Genomic DNA, 18,950 nt, shown 5'->3' on the forward strand with positions numbered 1-18,950 from the left:
GCACAAGACCTCCTGTCTTCTGTCTACTCCCCTGCCTCTCCTCTGCTTCCTTCTAGGTCGAATGTTAGAGCACCATACAGTATCTGTTTTAGGAAAATTGTTAGACTACCTTAAGGGTTTTATTTTTCCCTTTATTTTCCTGCTTCCCTTGTAACAAATCAAAGTGAGGCAAGGGCAGGCTGTGGATGCTGAGGGGCGGCATCAAGTCTGAACACTCGGGCCTTGTTGGATTTGTGCCTCTCTCTATAGCGAGAGGGTAGGTGCATTTGAAAACATTTGAAGCTATTTTATTTACAAATAATTTAGGAGTTATTCTGTGAGTTTCTCTCAGTGATCCCCAGTAGAATCAATTCCTGCTTTCTTTTCAGTGAATGCCCAATACTGTTTTAAAGAAGAATTTTATGACTGGTAGCTGGATACCAATTTTCAAGTTTAGGGTTGCACATGTATGAAAGAAATGCCTCAGGTTTTCCTAATTCCTCTACCATTCTGCTGCATCTGGGAAGATGCGTGGCTTTCAGCCACGGGAGAACTATGACAGAGGGGACTTATTTAACAAGACACCTCAGTGCTCAGTGAGCTCCACAGACTCCGTTAGTCAGCAGAATGAGGACTTCTTACCTTCTTACTTAGAGTAATCCAGAAGCAGTTGGAGGCAGGAGGCGATGGTAAACCTTTCTTTTTATTCTAATTTTCTATGTTGCAACATCTCAGTAAATAAGTATATCAACCTGTCTCCTCTGGCCTGTGTAGTTTATCTCCAGCTTCTCCAGCATGTGAAACATGCTGCTAGGTTCTTTAGAGTATGTAGATACCGTGTCGGCTACACATAACAGAAATGAAGTGACCATAAGATACGGATTTCCACTCAGTATTGTCTGTTTCTAAGGAAAGTATGTTTCTTTAAAAATTCTTACCAAACTTGACATATGGGCCATGTATACATATGTATATGTAATATGTAATACACATATATATTTAAAGTACACTACATACATATACATGTATGTATATGTATATATTTAAAGTACATTTTGGAGTTAGCAAGAGTGGAAATGAAAGCCTGAAAATAATAAAAGTTTTTAAAAACTACCAATAATTTTCTGTTGTTGCTCTTAAAATGTTAACCTCAAATTAGGGTTAACTTGCTCTTGAATGATTTTATAAAGAGCATTAGAGGCACATCTAAATCAGACCAGTTAACCAGTGACATGTTATATTAGTATCTTGTTGATGATGGCGAGAGCTACTTTTGACTCTACAGTTTACTTTAATGCAACCCATATCTCATCTTGTATTTCTTAAATCCAAACTCATCACAAGTTACCTATAATAATTAGTAGGAAAGCAATCAATGTTTATGAAAACTTACCGTGAATCTATTGATGACATGTTAAAGTTTTCGGTGTCCCTGCCTGGTTTCTTATAGCTTTAGACTAGTCCATTTTATTTTCTAATAGTCCTATAGGGTGTGTCTAATGTGATATTTGTTGTTATAACAGGAAGAAGTTTCCTTCAAAGTTATTTTCTTCTTTTATTCCTTCCTTCCCTCCCTACTTCTTCCTCCCCCTCCCCCCCTTCCTTTCATTTTGGGGGTGTGTGTATGTGTAGGTGATATATGCATATGTGTGCATGTGGCGGGGGGAGCGCCTATGTGTTGTGGCCATATGATTCCCAGTGTCCCGCTCCATAGCTTGATGCGTTATTCCTTTCAGATAAATTTTGCCTGAGCCTGCGCTCGCCGTTTCCAGCTGGCTGAGTAGTGAGCCTCAGCAGTCCTCCTCTCTCAGCTGTCACCAACACTAGGATTACAGGTGCACACATAGTCTTGCCCAGATTTTACGGCAGTGCTAAGGATTCAAACCCAGGTCTTCACGCTTGCACCAAGCATTCTTACCCACAGAGCCATCTCCTGGGCCTCTCAAGATTAGTTTCTAAGGAAATCATCTTTGCTGATTGCAAATGTCTGAGCCACTGCTTTACAATGGGCGGCTCACTTTGCAAGTGCTCCTCCATGGCCCCTCCACCACGGCGAATTCTTGTAAGTGGGTGAGGGCTCACACAAAGAAGCCACCACTTTCACCTGCACTAGGAGGCACCTGTCACATGTGCATCATGAGGCCATTTTCTCTGTGTTGTTTTCAGAAAGAAGAGAATGATAATCACTGTAACCTAGTGTCCAATGTTTGGATGATGCTTTCATTTCTTTCTCCTCCTTTTCCCTTTTTCCCTTTTTCTCTTCCTCTTCCCCCTTTCCTGTTTTCCTCCTTCTCTTCCTCCTTCTTCTCCGTCCTTCTTTTTCTCCTCTTCTTCCTTCTTTCCCTTTTCCTTCTTCTCTTCCTCCTTCTCCTTCCTCCTCCTCCTTTCTCCCCTTCTTTCGCTCCCTCTTTCTTATCCTCCTCCTTGTTTAATGCTGGAGATATCATTATCATCATCATCGTCGTTATCATCATCATCATCATCATCATCATCATCATCAATTTTAAGTTGGGCTTTCCAAATGAGTAGATTTGGTTTCACTTAAAATCTTCTAATCTACAAAAAAAAGTAGGACCTGCAGTCGCCCCTGCAAGATGAGAGAAACAATAGGAATATTGGCTTAGATTTTATTTGAGGAGTTCAGGTTTTTAGAAGTTAAACATCTCAACTATAGGCAACAAATGTGTACATATATATCTTATATATAATTTATACATACACATATATAACTTATGCAAATGTATATGTATAAATTCACAGTACTGGGCCAATTGAAGATATTTGTAAGTAATCTTTAACAGTTATGATATTTTCATGGAGTACCTTTTGATTTATATATAGAAACATAAAAAGGCCTTAGATGACAGGATTGGATTATCACCTCTAACTAATTATTACAGAGGGATGTATGAATGCTAGGACATTCACGTGGGTAAAGCTTCCTCGAGTTCACCTGTCTCCTGCATCATCTGATAGGCAGGATCAGCAACGAGCTTTGCTCATGATCAGTGCCATGGCAATCACTCACTGAGTTTCCGTAAGGGCTGTGGGCTACGTCATCAGAAGGGAGGGTGTTCGTGTTATGTTGGGATAGGGCCTGTGGTTTCTAGAAGAGACTCTTCAATTCCAGTGTCCCATCATCTGGAAGGCCAGTCCCTGAGCCGTGAAGGAATCACACATTTATTCCTTCATGCTGGGATGTCCAGAGGGGGCCTACCAACGGAAGATTTAGTCACTTTGGAAAGTAAGATGGGAAGAGGGAAAGAGGCCCAAATGGTGAAAGAAATCCAGTGTTATACAGAAAATCTGAATTTTTGTCTTGCTAGAATTCTGCAAGCTAAGGGAACATTTTTAAAGGTCATTATTATTTATATTTTATTATTGCTTTTGTAAGCACACAACATAATGGCTTCCTTTATGACCTTTCTGCATATCCCTCTTCTTTGCTCATGCTTACCTCCCCGATGCTACCCTTATAACCCCATCTCACTCCCACTGAACCTCCTTCTCCCCCGACTTCCCAGAAAGCATTTTCATCAGAGGAAGCCATATGTATAATTTGTATCTAAAAGCTGCTTAAATATCCATGGGTAGGATTGGAGCAAAGGAACCCAAAGAAAGAGTGGAGGCCTGAACCAAAACTGTGGAGGGGGAGGGAAGACAGACAGAGGAATGTATACAACCAAAGCCCAGCCTCCCTCTCTGTATGCATGTATATTTTGAAGCATATTTACACGATTTATGGCCTTTTCTACACTGTGCTCCAATCTCCTTTCATTTAACTGTAAGGTGTTAGGAGGCAAGGGCAGTATCCCATGCATTTTCTATACTCTAAAGTACCCAGTGTACTATATACAGTGCCTATGAGGATGCTCCGAGTGTCAATGGTATGAATCTCCTTATAGTAAAACCTCCAGAAACCTAGTGATACAGAGTTTGCCATAGCAAGCTTTCAGAGATCATCGTTTCCATCTTTGCAGATGAGAGCCAGAGGGAGCATGTCAGGTCCTGGGTGTCATCAGTATCAAGGTGTGTCACTGGATCTTAGGTCCTTCTGTCCCCAGTGCTATGATTTTTCTTCTTCCATGCTCATTGGGCTCCAGCAGCTTTATGCTTCGTGAGCATAATTGTTGCTGTTCCTATGAGTCTAAAACCTGCTGAAACTAGAAGATTCTTCAGAAAAATACTTAGTTCAGCTTTCATATTGGACTGATGAGGAAGTCAGGCATGTGTCTATATTTGATTTCTAGGGATGCTGAGGCAGTGCCACACATCAGTTGGTTAACACACAGGGACATCCCATCTCATGGCCCTGGAGGATAAAAACCCAAGGTCAGGAGGCTTTGATTCAGCTAGGAATACTTGAGAGGACCCCCTACATTGCTCGCTAACCCCTATCTTCCGGAAGCCTCATCTCCTCCCTGCCTTATGTTGTCATATCATTTTCCATTTGGGCATGCCCATCTTTGAGTCTAAATTCACTCATTTCTATGAAGACTTAGTCATATTAATTTAATGGAAAATTTCCTCATTAATCACTGGCAAAGACTATTCCAAACACAATCCCATTCACTGATGCAGAACAGGAGGGTTTTCATATTTTGGGGGACAATACAACTTGTAAAACAGACCAGATAAACACTGTTGGGCATAGCCAGTTCTCCGGATTATGGAGTCACTGTTCATAGACAAAGCCTCTGTATGTGTTTCCCTGTCATCTAATTCCCAGCTGACACTGATGCTGTTTTACCAGAGTTTTTCCAGCCCTGTGTTATACCACACAAATCTGCAACAGCCAAAAGATGAGCTTCCTAGGCAGAACTTCCTTGTCTGGGGCTCATAAGAAAGAAAGATTGTGGGACAAAAGAGTAGCTAGCTCCTCCCTGTCTTGCAGGCAGTTTTCTACATATTTGACTCATGCTCCCCAAGAATTGTTTGGTTCTGAGTTTATTTTCAAGGGCTGGAGAAATAAAACAGCCAGGTAAGGGCTTAGGAAAATCTAAGGGATTGTTGTAGCTACATTCTGGCCATCCAAAAGTGGTTCGGGCAAGGAAGAAAAGGTGTGTGGTTCATAGAAACATCCTTTGCATTTTTGCTAGACATTCTTTACCTGCCCCATGGCTGTTCCTTTCTCAGCTCTGGCCGGCTGCTGCTGGGAATCTACCCGCTACTGGCGGGGAGGTGGCTCGGTCAGCAGAGCACTTGCTGCATGCAAAGGCCTCTGTTTGGTCCCCAGAACCCAGGTAAAATGCCTCCTAGAGGCGCGTGAACATGTAATCCCATCACCATGGAGGCCAATGGGAGAAGGTTACCTGGGGCTCACTGGCCGGCCAGTCCATTGGTGAAATTCAGTTTCATTGAGATACTATGTCTCAAAAAGTAAGAGTGCAAACAGCTGATGATACTGCAAAATCTCTGGCCTCCACATGTATGACCCCCAGACACACACCTGCACACACGCACACACTCACGGGCGCACAGCCCAGACCTGGACTGGTGCATTTTGTGGCTCGTAGAACAAGTGATAGTGTCTGTTGATCTGTGCCAAAAGCGAGCACAGTCAGTCATCTCCACTGAGGCTCCTGAATCCAAGTTTCTAGTGGCCGTTAAGCCCGAGCCTCAGCGGACACTACACTTCCGAAGTTCAGGTGAGCGTCACGGCTACTTGTACGGGAATGAGTGAGGCTTGCCTGTGTTACAGCCCCCAAATGAACTTCGCTTGCAGTCTCAGAGAATCACTATAGCTGAATAACGATTGCAGCGTACTATGCTATTTTTTTAAGTCACATTTGTTTATTTACTTATATAGGAATAGAGAAGCTACAGTTCAAAACCTGTGAGCAGGCAAATCAATGTCATGATTAACTGATACTACCAGATACCCTGAGGATTTAAAGGTTGGCATTCTGTTTCCAGCTAAGCAGCTAACAGGGAAATGCCTAGCAGGGGTTAAAACCAAATGCCTGGGCTGCAGCCTATTTCTGTCAACACTCTATTCAGGAAATAAACATTTATGCTTTCTGAAATGCAAGTGTATTTTTGAGGACTAGCCGTCAGATATTTTTTGCCCTTCACACTTTCAAATGCTTAGCCTTTTTTGTACATTGACTGTAAAGTGCATCAGTTTGCCAGGCTGAAAACAGAATTGTTACTGACGAGTGCCCATGGCACCACTGTCAATTCCTGAAGGTTCCAGCAGAAATGGGCAGGGAGGTTGGCACGAAGCATGCTTCCTTCAAGTCTGCTACCTCAGGGGCACCGGCTTCTTGAGAAGCTCTTCAATCCTTCCAAGTGATGTTATTCTCCACTGTCATCGGGTGTATTTGGAGCACACTGTAACGCAGATAAACACACACTTTAGCTGCGGGTCAGGGTAGAGAGCCCTTCTGCTGAGCAAAATGCCCGAGATACAGTAAATGGCACTGACTCCAGGACAGATGAAGAGAGATCAGACTTGTCAGCGGTATCAGTGGAAGGGGGTGCAGATGGGAAAGAGAAAAATGTGCTGCAGTGTATATTAAAAAGCTGTAATCGGGCTGAACATTAGAACTATAACCTGCTGCACAAGATTAAGGTCCTCGATGCACAGCTTGCAAACTTCAGGGAACACAATGGCAAACCCCATCTCATTTCGCTTGAGAAAAAGGTATCGTGCCAAAGATAGCTATGTGTTAGGGATGGCGAGGACACTGTTTTGTAGCCTGGTAGCCATAAAACACCATTAAATGTCTGGTAAGAGCACAAACAAGTAATTATCATTTGGACACAAGTATCTGTGAGCCAATAACACACCCTGTTTAAAAGAATCCCAGCGTCAGCTTTCTTATCGCCACATTCTCATTTAGGTTCATCATTTAGGCATCTATGCTTTGCTCACATCTCTTGATAAAGATATTATTTCATCTATGTGTCTTCACGGAAGGGAAATACAGCCAGCCATTCTAAAGAAAGACTGAAGGGAATTTTTTTTTTTTGAAAGCCATGCATGGTGGTGCATTTCAGTAATCCTAGCACTGAGGCATGAGAGCCAGGGGTATGACAAGTCGGAGCTCAGCCTGCACTGTGTAACAAGTTCAAGATCCGCTTGGACCACAGTAATAAGTAAGCAAGTAAGCAAATACACACATGAACAAACAAATGAACAAACAAACCAATGTATGCATGTTTTATGGAATAGAAATAAAATCTTTATTGTGTACTGGGCCTCTTAGACTGGGGAGGGGAATGAGGGTTCTGAAAGCCACTTCAGTGCCACCACAGGGCTTGGGAGGGGAAGTTCTTTGTGTCAGTTTTAAGACTGCAGAGCTGAGCTTTAAAACAATGGCCAAATTGTGAAACACTGATTTTTATTTTTTCAGGCCAAAAAGAGATAGAAGCCCAGACTGGCATATTCTATAAAGCATGGGCCTTTTTTCAACATTGATGCTTTTGTAAAAATCACACTACTTTAGCAAAGTAGAATAAACACTTCAGAACATGAAAATTAGCTTAGCTTTGTGCTAAAAGAATGGACCTTTTCTTCCTCTTTATTCTGTAGTAAAATAAAAGGGAGAGTTAGGGTTTCAAAACATGACACACAGGCATATACATAGAGTCATCAACACAGAAGAAACACATTGCAGAACCAACCTTTAAAAATGAAATTTTATTGCTTTTGCTTAATTAAACCCCAAAGAAATGTGGCAGACATTGTTGTTGTTGAAAAAATGTTAATTTGTAAATCACAGGGACAAAGGGGCCCCGTGCAACTTTAAAGTTTCCACACACGTAAATGTCGATAGCGCGCCTTCTCCATCATCAGCACTAAATTCACATTGATGCCTCTTTTCTTCTCGGTATTGATCCTTCCATGAGAACGTAGATTTGTATCTGTTAATTAATGCGTCCTGAAACAGCGTTTGTATTAATCAGGCAGATAAGAAAAATTGGATGGCTGCACCCCTGTGACAACCGTAAAAGTGCTGGCCCTGATAAAATCATGGATGGACCTCAATAAAAAAGTTCCTCCTTCCACTCAATAAACTAATCATCCTGCTTTTAATTATTCGGCAGGAAGATGTGTGGAGATTGGAGGATGGTGTAAATCTATTTACTAACAGCAGTGTCCGGGAGGGGGGACTGGGCTGTCTCAGGACGATGCTCCGGGCTACCAAGTCTCTCCATCTGCTGTGGCAACAAGGATCCTGTTTAGGATTCTGAAAAGGAAGAATTAAACCAGGAAAATTAAAAAAAATAATAATAAATTGTTCCTTCAGGCTCAGAAGTTTCCCAGTGATGCTTTTTGTTGCTGTTGTTGTTGATTGAATTTGTAAAAGAAATCCCTTTTAGTCTTTCTTTTTCATGTTAGTCAGTGTTGGTGGGGCCAGAGCATGGAAAAAAACAATGAGTTTTGTTTGCCTTTTGTAGAACTTAATTTTCTCTGATAATTATTTTCCTTTGTTGACTTATTTAAGATATTGTCAGGATATATTTAGTAATGCACTATCAAATTACACTGATAAAAATAAGGAGAAAAATCCTCATGCAACTAGGCCCAAAGAAGCCCCATCAAATACTCTGTAAGTTCTTTCATAATGAAAGAAACACTAACAAGGTCTCATTAAGAGAAGCTGAAGGAATCCTTTTGGTGGTTTATTAAGCTCTTATAGGTAATGGTACCACAGGGCAAAAAACCTCTCCTTGGGACAAAACCGATGTGACTAACATGTGACTCTGGACCTGAGGAATTTGTGAGTTTGGGTGTCCCTGGGCATTTTTGATTGGGCCATAATGTCTAGGAAGGGTGTAAAAGCTTCTTAAGTGGCATAATTACAATGATATCCTTCTATAGGATGATAGCTAGAAGGGCCCTTATGTAAATGATGATGGGGCATACTCAGTGACCATGGGCTGGGGGGGAGGTCTTACTTGGAATTCTGAGTCATATCATCAGCGAGGAAGTTTTTACATTTTTAGGTCTCTTGGAAACAGTCGCCTGGTCATCAGCTATCATACTGACATGTCCTGGTCCAGTACAGAGCCCTGAGATGTGAATACATTATATGATATACACACAGGCCTACATCTACTTGGATTTAATGAAGTAGACCCAGTTGCCTTACTTCCTCATTCCCTACCGAGCAAGATTATACTTTTATTTCTCCGTTTGTGTTTCTTGTTACTCAAGCATAGAAGACAGTTTGCACAGCCTCTATGGATGCTTTCTAAGTTTTAGTAAAGGATTGAGCCAGATAGTTCACGTGAAATGAGACATATGTTGTGAGTTGTCTGTTAGAGGACTTGCACTTTTTAGACTTCTCAAATGCAAAGGCAGGTTCATTGTCCCACCCAGGATGAGGGCCTGAGCCGAAGCCTGAGCACAGCCAATATCTACATCTGGGCCCTGGCTCTCAGCCTGTTCTTCCTACCAAACACTTTTATTTCTGTATTTAGACTTTTAAACAAATAGACTTTAATGATAAGAATGAATCGTGGCTTTTCTCTTCGGCAAGGAGGCTGGCAAGCTAAGATTTCTTTTTTCTTTATATATTAGTGAGCATTTAAAGGAGAAAGCCATACTAATATCAGCAGGGGGAAATGTCCAGCTGAGAATGCTTGCTTGGTTTTAATTCATCACATGACTGTTATGCAGACACTTTTTCAAGTTGCAGACTCTTATGTGGTTTAAATCATTTTCTTCCAGGAGGGGGGAATTGTTTTTGCCTCCATCCTCCCCATCAATATTAGTTTTTAAAAGCTAAGTAGTTGAAGGTAGCCAAAAATCTCACATCCTTTAATGTTAGAAATAGAGCAGAGAGATGGCGTGGTGCTTTCTCTGCGAATAAAGGAGAGAAAACCATCCCTCTCTCATGACCCCCCAACTGGGCATGTAACTCTAACATAGCCCCTAGGATAGACCCTGGCTTGTGACTTCAACTTTGAGTTCACGAGTTAATAGCTTTTAATGAGGGTGCAGCGTGGTTTGGGCTCCCAGGCAGGGTCCACCCATCCTAGAGTGCATTATGAAATTGTGGCTCTAGAATAACTCGATCCGCCTTTCTTCCCATGCAGGCTTTTCCACACTGTCCCTGGCGGATCAGATGAGCCTTCTGCAGAGCGCATGGATGGAGATTTTGATCCTTGGCGTTGTATACCGCTCACTTTCCTTTGAGGATGAACTTGTCTATGCAGACGATTACATAATGGATGAAGACCAGTCGAAATTAGCAGGTCTTCTCGACCTAAATAATGCTATCCTGCAGCTGGTGAAGAAATACAAGAGCATGAAGCTGGAGAAAGAAGAATTTGTCACCCTCAAAGCGATAGCACTTGCTAATTCAGGTTGGCATATTGATGTGGTCATTGCTGTGTTGTTAACGATGTCTGCTTTACCCCTTTCCTCTTCATGGGGATTTGTGAGACCTAGTTTGTAAATTATCCATGAGTCAGCAAAATTATAATCAGTGCAGCTTTCTAGTGAAAAGTTAGAAAGGGAAAAATAAACTTAAAGGGAGCGGTTTTTATTTACTTGCTCTCAGACATGCTGACACTTTTACCACCCTCTGCTTTTACTAATTTGGACCATAGCAAAGCAGAAGGCCTTGAGGAACTCACACAAATGGGCACTCTTGGGACAAAATTAGCTCCATTGTTGTTCCTGCACAAGTCAACAGCAGTGAGTTATGGAGAAATACTCCCTACCTTTCCTCTGAAAAAGGCCAATTTTGCAGTTGAGAAAAATACATGCCATGTTGCCTTTTGATTTTTTTGTTATAGAAAAATGTGCCATGGCTTATAATCTGGAATTCTGTAGACATAAAAGTCTGCTGAGGGTGCTACCTTCAGTGACAATTAAGAATTATAGGGATAGATATGCATTTGAACAGGAGTGTGCTAAAATTGGGGCAAACTCTGGTAAGTAAAAAATCATTGGTGCTTTGTTGTGCTCCCTTTGTGCCTTCCCAAACGCTAGACTGTAGTCTTGAGTCTCTTTTAACATTTGCATAAACTTAAGGATAGATCCCTCCTAATGAAGGGCTGATTGTCAGATACCTGCATGTCAATAACAGCTCTGAAGCCATGTACCATCGACACACACACGGCGCTCTTTCTAGCTGCTTTTGTTTTGACCCTATCTTTGAACTTTATCTTGGTTGCTGGCCAGTAGTTTTCCCTTTAATTACAAGAAGGAAACTGTCAATAAAATCTGTTAAATGGGATGCAATGAGTGGCTTGAATGGGCGGATGGCTATTTGTTCAAATTCTGCAGTATTCAAGGTATTGACAGTTTGTTTTCTGGGGCCATATGTGACGATCAATCTCAGGCTGGGCTCAGCCGCGCTGAAAAATGAAAAACCAGATTGCTTTTGCTTACTTGTGGGTGACGACTTTGTGATTTGGCGTGGTCTGGGCAAGATGAGACCTTCTGCCCAAATTGCCCCCATGAGAGCCAGGGATGCGTGACTGTTTTTAGAAATAATTTTTAATTGATTTTGTAATTAACAGTTCATCTACAATATTGATGCTTGAATCCTCGGACTGATAGAAGGGAAATTGTTTTCAACAATGAAGTTGTACCTTCCTATTTGTCTTTATAATAGGTGTTAGCATTTCACAGTTTTAATTGTGACTATAACCCACTCCTTACCACACAATTCGCCCCACTTTCCCTCCCTCTCCTGGGAAGCTTAAAATATGATTGTATGTGTGTATATGTGGGGGGGGATGACTTTGTTTTTACAAACTCACAAGAAACACTTGCCCTGCTCTATAGAGGGTCCAAGTGGGATACGAGAAAGAAGTTTTCTTCTGAGAATGTGTGTTAGTTTGCTTAGGTTCCATGTTATAGGATCTCTCCAAATTAGACGAAAGATTTTACAGTGCTGCTTTTACAAAGTTTTACGTGATAATCATAAAAATGACTCTAACTGAAACCATTAACTCCACTCATTTTTTTTTTATTTTACCAGAGCAAGCACATTTTATCTCTTTTTATGTTTCCAGTTGATGTTGTAAATTGTTAGCTAGTCGTGAACCCTGAGCAATGCCAAAACTTTGTCATCAAAATCACTCAGAGTTGGTAGTTGGAGATGTCCCACGCATAGTTTGTAGCTAAGTATTCTAATTTAGACTACCTCAGTGCCTTACTAGAAGTAAAATCATTAATGTTGTTGACACACAGATGCTCCAGTTCCATCTCTTCTGCGGTCAGGCCAGGAAAGAACCCGCACTGCAGCAGGCATGGGTGCTAGAAGTCCTTATTTAACGCAATCTTTAGCTTGTGTGTGTAAAGGATGTGGTTAAGACATTTGTTACCTTGCCAGCTCTAGCTACGGAGTACCATGGCTTCACAGAGCATTTCTGGGCGCAGGCAATCCTAACACTGGCTTAGCTTCTCGATACTGAGGAAAATGAATTGCATCTAGTTCCAAACCACAGTTACGTCCTACCAAGACCTTCCTCATAATCATGCCACATTCCCAGGTTGTCTTAAAATGGCCTTGTCCCTACCAGCTCCACCCAGAGCCCTAGCTTTTTAGTTTGGGGTAAACCACTCAGAAAGTCATTTTCTTTCATAACTAGAACATGGGTTATTTTGTTCCATTTGTTTTTCCCATAATTTGGAGGACAGCAGCAGGCATGAGTCTTGTTTGGCTCCAACTTGAGTTTCTTGAATGCTTATAGGCGTATCCCTGTGAGCAGCTCCCAGTAGGTAATCTGTGTGAGGGCATCCCTGTGAGCTCATCCCTGTGAGAGAGCATACCTGTGAGCTCATCCCTGTGGGCTTATCCCTGTGAGGGCATCCCTGTGATCACATGCCAATACTTTGCTTAGATGTGCTAGAAAATTCCCTGATTTCCTTATTTGAAAATTTAGATTATAATAAATGAATTTTATGCAAAAATAATATTTGGTAGATACCTGTCTTACATTTTCCTGCATGGCTGTAGATGTTAACAGAAATCTCATTTATCTGTGGTTTGCCTTATTTTAAGCATCTGCTTTTATTCAATAGTCATAAATATTGTGTTTCTGCTTGGTGAGTTGATAGTTACCTTCCTGATAGAGGTTTTCATATGTTTTAGTGAAATCAAAAGTTTTTTTGATTTCTATGTAATACTTCTAGAATAAAATAGCTATTGATAGGACACTATAAATATTAATTTGGCCATCAGCTTAAACTTTGGAGTAATTTTAGGAACGTCATAATTGCGGGCATTCCTCCAGACAAATTGATTTATGTACACAACTGTAGAATTTATAGTGATAGAATGCTGTGATTTCTTTTTTTTTATTTATTTTATTTATTTATTTATTTATTTATTTTTGTGATTTCTTTAGGTAACTGAAATGGGCTTATTTAGGATATATGAATCCTCATGTAAATCTGGCTTAGTATCTCTTAATACTTTTATTATTATGCCCTTAGGGGAATCATTTAGATAAGATTTTCCTTATAACTTCCTAACTAAGTAATAACAACACAAATATATATCTGTTTGTATAGCATATGCTTATGATTTATTCTTAATATAAGGAGATTTTTTTTCTACTCTGTAAGTCTGTATTTCCCTCACTTCAGAGAGCAAGGTTTAGACTCATAAGTCGTTTCTTAAGTGTAAAGTAAGGTAAGTGAGTAACTAGTGTCCAGTGTCACGAAGTGACAGAGTTACAAAGGTGAGGTAATGAGATTCTTTTTTGGTATAGGGAACATTCAGTATGGAGACTGTGCTGAACTTTCAAGTTAGAAATATCAGTATTTCCATGAAGCTAAAAAATGAGAGTAGATGTCACCAACAAAATCTTTGTCAAAACACAGGCACTTTTGGGCTCTAAGACAGTTGTAAAAATTTGCCTCCATTTCTATGATGTTCTAGAGTCAGCCTTAGTTGTTTAAAAAGGTGTACCTATCTGTCTGTGTACCTGTTTTTGAAGGACCTTTCTGTAGCCATGTCTTTTTTAAAACTTCTCTTGGGGAATCTCAAAACTTGCACATGCAGGAGCTTTGTTTAGCTGAGATGGACTGATAAAGACTTGTGGTCACTGTAAGACAGAAAGCTGGACCCTTTGTTCCTGCTCTTAACACTTTGTTTTTGTCCCATAAATACCATGCACTGTTTTAGAGGTTCCAGTGCAGAGGACTTGGGCCATTCAAATTTTACCTCTCGAAACATAAACTGATAGTGTTGAATTGCTTTGGAATTTGGTGCCCATTTTATATTTTGCTGTCTTCTAGTAACTATAACACAGCTGTCCCTCGCTATTTATAAGGAATTAATTCTAGATTTTTTTTTCCCTCAAGGATTGTTACAAAACTTGCAGAATTTCAAGTTCCTTATGTAAAATGGCATTTTTTAAAAATAACCACCACCTGTTTGTTTTAGTAGCTTATCTCTGACTTATTTATAGTCTGTGGTGGGTAAGTGGGCGGGTGGGAACAGTGACAGGGGGGCTGCACATGTTCAGTGCAGACATAGCTGTGTCTTCATTGTTTGTTTTTTTCATTAAGACATTTTTGTTTCCTTTCTTTTACTTTTTTCTTTTAATTTATTTTTATTACAGTTTATTCACTTTCAATCCCAGCTGCAGTCCCCTCCCTCCCCCCCCAATCCTGCCCTCCCTCGCTCTTCTCCTCCCATGCCCCTCCCCCATTCCACTGATAGGGAAGGTCTTCCTCACTTTCCATCTGGCCCTAGGCTATTAGGTCTCATCAGGACTGTCTACATTGTCTTCCTCTGTGACCTGGTCATGCTGCAATCCCCACCCCCCTTCAGGGGGAGGTGATAAAGAGACAGCCACTGAGATTATGTCAGAGACAGTCTCTGTTCCCCTGGCTAGGGAACCCACTTGGAGACTGAGCTGCTATAGACTACATCCGTGCAGGGGTTCTAGGTTATCTCCATGCATGGTCCTTGGTTGGAGTATCAGTCTCAGAAAAGACCCCTGGGCCCAGACTTTTTAGTTCTGTTGTTTTCCTTGTGGAGCTTCTGTCCCCTCCAGGTCTCTCTATCTCCCCCTTCTTTCATAAGATTCCCTGTGCTCTCCCCAAAGTTTGTCTATGAGTCTCAACATCTGCTTCAATATCCTGCTGGGTAGAGTCTTTCAGAGGCCCTCTGTGATAGGTTCTTTTCCTGTTTCCTGTTTTTTCCCTCTCCTGATGTCTATCCCATTTGCCTTTCTGAATGAGCATCAAGCATCTTACCCATGGTCTTCCTTCTTGCTTCACTTCTTTAGGTTACAGATTTTAGTATGATTATCCTATATTATATGTCTAATATGCACTTATAAGTGAGTATATACCGTGTGTGTCTTTCTGCTTCTGGGATACCTCACTCATTATGATCTTTTGTAGTTCCCACCATTTGCCTGCAAATTTCATGATTTACTTGTTTTTAATTGCTGAGTAGTATTTCATTGTGTAAATGTACCACAATTTCTGTATCCATTTCTCAGTTGAGGGACATCTGGGTTATTTCTAGATTCTAGCTATTACGAATAAAGCTGCCATGAATATGGTGCCTTTATTTTTAAAATATGCTTGTGCTCTCATCTCTTGGAGTCAGAATTCCAAAATCAGTTTCATTGGGTATACTACCAGAAACAGACAATACTGAGCTCCCTCTAGTAATCCCAGAGAAGAGTCTGTTTCCTTTGCTCTTTTTCATTGCTCACATTCCATAACATATCATCTGTATTCATCCCTCCATCCATCCATCTATTCCTCCATCCATCCTTCCTTCCAATCTGTTCATCTTTTTATTTTGTCTTACATTCTTGCGACAGAGTCCTGCTATGTAGTTGATGCTGACCATGAGCTCTCAGTCTCTGTCTTGGTGAACACAGGCATGTCCACAGCACCAGGTTCTTTTCTCATCATAAAAGCCAGTGGTGTAGAGCTTGTCCTTCATGACATTGCTGTCTTCTTTCAATTTCGCTTTTATTGGCCTGGATAGTCCAAGATAATCTCCTATATGAAGATTCTATCTTAATCACATGCCATGCTCCTTTTGATGTATAAGATGGCACTCATGGGTTCTAGAATGTAGGACTTGGATGTCCTTGGAGTCTGTTTTCAGTCTAACACAATAAATATGTAAGCAAGGTCAAAACAACAGAACAACAAGACTGCAAAGTTGCCAGGAACCCTTGCAGGTGTCCTATTGCAGCCTAAACCTCCCCTTTTCCTCCAGAGTAACTGCTTTTCAAAAATGAGTTGTGAAATACACACTTTTGATTTGGACAGGTGCACTGGATTCAGTGAACGTAGCAGGTGTAGATGCAGGGGGAAGTTAACTCTGTCCTGAAGAGTAACCCTGAGTATGTAGCCTCTGCTGTCCTGGCTTTCGTTGCTGCCGCTTTCTGTGCTTGTCATTAATGTGCTTATGCATGGTGACTACAGTTGAGTCTTACTCAGTTTTTAAAAAAATCTCTTGTGGACGGTCTTTTGAGTCTCAATGTCTAACCCAAATCTAAACGTTTCTCCTTTATTTCCATTTTCTTTGGTCTGTTGTAGAAACTGGAGCATCTGTCCTGCAGACATCCCCACGGCCTGGATGCTCCGGGATCTTAATTGTTTCTCTATCCTTTGTAGGTTTTTTGTTTGTTTTTTCCTGAAAACAAGCTTTGTTTAAATAAGGGTTTATATATATATTACATTACATTACATTAAAACTGGAAGGGAAAAGAAAGCCAAAAGACCAGTTTGTTCCTTCACGTGGCACTGGGCAGCTGTCGGTACTGAGTTGAAACCTCTGCAGCCAGCAGTTCATGTCCATCAGACTCAGGTCCTTGCCCTATGGCGCCTAGAGGTGACTCATTGTTCAGTGGGACAAACAATGCCCGGTGGCCTCTCTGTGATGCTAGGCTTAGGACGCTAGTGACTCAAATCCATTCATCCCTGGAGACTGCATAGTATTTAGACTGTGATTTCAACTTCCATTTTTTGATTCAGTCATGACATATGTATGAAGTTCTGTTTCTTCTCATCTAGTCTTGGGGTACCAGGAATATAGATTTTGGACAAAAGCAGGACAAATACTTGAACCGTCTTTGTTTTCCAGTTTTTTAAATTTTTAAAAAATCCTTTTCTAATGTTATTATAAACACAGCTATTTGCGCATGTTTAAAATATGGGTATCAGTCAGTTGCAAATATTACCATTCCTGAAGTTCAATGTTGTTTCAATTTAGGCTAAGTGGTTGATTTCTAGAAGTTTCTTGAGTGACTTAGCGGCTTTAGTTGATACTTCAGCTATTTGGTGTGACAAGATGTTCTACTCTCTTTTGAAACCAGAGCCAGTGGCACCTGAGGAACTAGGACACCCGTGCTAACCTAGTTGTGTGGGTGGGTGGGAACAGTCGTCGGGACTGTCGCTGACTTCTGCTGCAATGTCGCATGTTTTGGTTTTGCTTTCCAGTTACTGTGCTATAAATAAGACTTATGACCAGCACTTTCCATTCTTTTCATTTTGGGGGCCAGCCATCTTGTCAATTAAGAGATCATTTGTGGCACCTGGGTTCCTAGATGGCATCCTGATTCCTGACCATGGGGTCACTCTAGAACACCTTATCTAGTTTGCCTAGAAAAGTTAAGACATAAACTCTCTTTTAGAAAAAAAAAGACCTTTGCTTGTGTCTACGTTTTGTTTAGCTTGTTCTGTTTCATTCTTCTAATGTTCGGGAATAAAAGTCCCACTGATCATCACCTCTTTTTCATGTAGGCTGTTTTGCAGTGTTTGTTTGTTTGAGTGTGAGGGGTTGATACCAGGGCCTCCCCACATGCCAGGAAAGCTCTCAGCCACTGAACTGCATGCCCTGCCGGTAAAGTGGCCATCTCTGTTTCACAAAGTAGACTGCTGGTTATGGTGATTCCTACTACATGCTAGGCTTCACACTGGACATACTTCTGATATTCATTTCTAGCTCAGAGTGAGATCTGGGTACTGAGACACCATCATGGCAAGTGAGCTACAAGCAGGAAGTCAGTTCCCAAATTGGACTATGCTCTTTTGAGGGGCCATGTCCATGTCCATAGCTGTAGAAACTGCCAGTCCTTTATTACAGTTGTAGTCACTGAATGTTCCAACTACAAAAATAGATGTATTTGTCTCTGTTCTTGGAGTCAAAGACTGGAATGATGCCCTTCCGTATGGTCTCATTCACAGCGGAAAATATCAAATATTAGGAAAGTGGAAATGGAGAGGTGACTCAGTGATCAAGAGCACTGAGGTTCTATACCCAGCACTCACATAGCAGTTCACAACTGTCAGGAACTCAAGTCTCGGGATACAAGACCCTCTTCTGGCCTCTGCAGGTACTACATACACAGTGCACGGACATACAGAAAAACACACATATACATTACATACATGCATATATACATACGTACATACATACATGCAGGCATACATACATACATACTAAAAGCATTCTACATGGCTGATTATTAAAGGAATTATTAAACAACACAGGAAGTATTATGAAATAGCACATGAGTAGTAGTATATGGCTCACTTGAACTCAGGTTATATTTTGTAAACTTAATTCTTTTTAATAGCATGTATATATTTGCTATCCTATTCGGTAGTCCTCAACCAAGATCTAGTGGAAAGTTATGGATCAAACCCCAATACTTTGATTTAGAGGTTCTGGACTTGGGCCTAGGTATCCAGGTACTTACCAGCTGACCGAGAGCTCTTTCTGTGCAGCCTTATCCTGCCAGTGCACTCATGAATTGGCGACCCCTGTTACTACATTTACCTTGTTTCCATTCATTCTGACTCTGATACCTGTGTCCCTGGACATGTACTTGAAAAGACACCAGTACCAACAACCCAAACCAAACGACCAGTGAATGTCACTTCTACTGAGTCTGTCATCTGCACGTCAACTGAGCCCAACGCACAGAGCAGATTAAAGCTACAGAGCCGGCACTTGAACTAGGGCCCCTAATGGAGATGAATATTTCCTTCAGCGGTCTGCCAGCTGAATCAT

At 41.1% G+C, this 18,950-nt stretch overlaps 1 protein-coding gene across 14 annotated transcripts in view; it reads left to right on the plus strand.

Moving 5' to 3' along the window:
- Positions 1-18,950, plus strand: part of Esrrg (estrogen related receptor gamma) — a 612,722-nt gene that overhangs the window by 587,011 nt on the left and 6,761 nt on the right. For all 14 annotated transcript variants that reach the window (XM_060364903.1, XM_060364899.1, XM_060364900.1 and 11 more), the window contains one exon: positions 10,030-10,299. In XM_060364903.1, coding sequence (XP_060220886.1) covers positions 10,030-10,299 — 270 coding nt within the window. The remainder of the gene's footprint in view (positions 1-10,029; positions 10,300-18,950) is intronic.

The sequence above is a fragment of the Meriones unguiculatus genome, chromosome 11 (genome assembly GCF_030254825.1).
Source record: "Meriones unguiculatus strain TT.TT164.6M chromosome 11, Bangor_MerUng_6.1, whole genome shotgun sequence".
NCBI classification, from domain to species: domain Eukaryota; kingdom Metazoa; phylum Chordata; class Mammalia; order Rodentia; family Muridae; genus Meriones; species Meriones unguiculatus.